This window comes from Condylura cristata, unplaced genomic scaffold, assembly GCF_000260355.1.
Source record: "Condylura cristata isolate star-nosed mole 26May11 unplaced genomic scaffold, ConCri1.0 scaffold00009, whole genome shotgun sequence".
Classification (NCBI taxonomy): Eukaryota; Metazoa; Chordata; class Mammalia; order Eulipotyphla; family Talpidae; genus Condylura; species Condylura cristata.
The window spans coordinates 497,568-499,638 of NW_004567110.1; the positions used below are offsets into that span (position 1 = coordinate 497,568).

The 2,071-nt window shown below is 67.6% G+C and overlaps 1 protein-coding gene across 1 annotated transcript in view; it reads right to left on the reverse strand.

Annotated features, from left to right (window-relative positions):
* The window catches only part of IL17C (interleukin 17C), a 22,177-nt gene that overhangs the window by 1,038 nt on the left and 19,068 nt on the right, over nt 1-2,071 (reverse strand). The window contains 4 exon segments of the mRNA XM_012722856.1: nt 5-125; nt 128-135; nt 491-601; nt 603-702. Of these exon segments, the coding sequence (XP_012578310.1) occupies nt 5-125; nt 128-135; nt 491-601; nt 603-702 (340 nt within the window).

The window sequence follows — 2,071 nt, forward strand, 5'->3', positions numbered from 1 at the left end:
GCACGGGCAGCTCTGCAGCAGCGGCACGGAGCTGAGCGCCGCCGTCTCGCCGCCCGTGGCGACGCTCAGGCAGCCGCGGCACAGGCACTCGGCCCAGGCCAGCTGGCGCGGGTAGCGGCTCTCTCGGTGTCCACGCTGCGGGGAGGGGCGGGTGACGGGCGGGCGCCCAGGGGCTGCCGCGCCCTGGTGGGGGGGAGCCCTGTGTGCTGTCCAGGGCCCCGCTGCCCTCCCAGAGCACAAGCACAGGGGTGTTGGCCAGCGGCCTCCCCAAATGCCCCAGCCCTGCCCTCAGAGGCTCTAGCGCGGCTGCAGAACTTCCCCTCGCTGGGGACCACGGGGTAACCCCAGAGCCAGGACACCTGGTGTCAAATGAGCCCGCCCAGGTGCCCCCCACCCCAGGCATCTGGGCCCCGGGTCCAAACAAAGGCTGACAGCTGGGGGCCCGGTGGGGTGACCACCCCCCAGGGAAGGGCGCGGGCGCCTGCCTCACCGGTATCTCCAGGGAGAGATGGACCGCCGGTTGGTCTCTGCCTCCAGGACCTGCTCCTGCCGCAGCGCCGGGCACCGGGCCCCAGCCTGCGGCAACACCCGCTGCCGCCGCCGCCTCCAGGCTGGACACCAGGGCTACCGGCAGCGCCTGCTCCCACCTGGCGGCCCGCGCCAGCAGGTGTCTCCTCGGCAGAGTAGCACCGAGGGGTGGTGCTGTGGGTGGCCATGGTGGGCCAGGCTGAAGGGCCAGCCGAGCAGGACCAGGAGGCCAGGGAAGAGCTGGTGGGCCAGGCGGGGAGTCAGGGGGCATGGGGGGGTTCCCACCGCCACCCAGCTTAGGAACCGCTCCCCTCCGCAGCTGAACCCCAGCCCTGGCTGCCTTCCCATACACAGCAGGGCTCCCACTGCCCCGCCCCGCAGTGGTCAGGGAACACCCCAGGACTGGCCTGGGAAGGGGGAGGCCAGGCTCACCATGGCGGCCTGGGACGGCTCCCGGGGTGGTTCCTGGAGGGCCGGGGTGTACCTGCTGGCTCCAGCGCTCTTTATACCCGGGCCACACCTGGGGGAAACCCGCGCTTCCTCCGAGGAAGTGCCCGGCCAGGCTCCCTCCTCCCTGAGCTGCCCTCCTGCCCTTCCCCCTTTGCCTTCAACCCCACCACGATGGGGCACCTTGCGGACTCGGGGCCCAGCCCTCCAGCCCCTCCCTCCCTGCCACCCTCAGAGCTTCATCATGTGTTTTTGCCCTTTGGACCTGGGGACCCAGATGCCTGGGGGGCCCCTGGGCGGGGGGCTCACTCCACAGCAGGGTCACTGCTGGACCAGCACTTCCTGCCCGGAGGTGGGCAAAGGGCTGGTTCCTCTTGTGCGGAAGATGCTGCTGCCCTGCCGTGCCCTGGGCGTGGGGGTGGGGGCGGGGCGGCGCCCAAGCCCCTGCTGGGCAAGGCTGGCCAGGCTCTGCGCAGCCACACCTCCAACTGTCCACCCAGCCCCGGGGAGGTGCTGAAGGGGGGTGCAGCAGCAGTGGGCGACTGACTACAGGGCCTGGGGGGCCCACGGCCGGGGCCAGGCTGAGGGGACGCTGAGGGGATGTGCCCGCGGGGGCACCGGGGGCACCGGGAGGGGCTGGCTCCGGCCCCAAGCGCCCTGGCCTGCCCCGAGGGCGGTGGCAGCAGGGTCCTCAGTCCCTGCAGCGGGGCCAGAGCCCGCCCGGCCCGCAGAACCAGGCCAGACAGGTGCTTATCAAAATATTTTATTTTAGGAGACCCCTCAAAAAAGACCCTCCACATGAGACGCCCAACGACACCCTTGGCCTTTTTTTTTTGGTCTTTTCTGTGTTTTTTTTCCCTGTTTAAATCAACTAAAACAATTTGATGCTTAAAATAAAAGATAAGAAATATTTCCCAATCAGACTTTAGTCAAGAATATATATCTATTTTTGATCCTGGGACGGCGAGGACGGGAGGCGCCGGCGCGGAAGCTGGGGCTGGCGGGCTCCTGAGGGCGGCGCCGCCTTCACTACCTGTGGCTTCTTTTCCAGCTCAGAAACTTTTTTTTTTTAATTTTTAAAAAGAATCACAGCCGC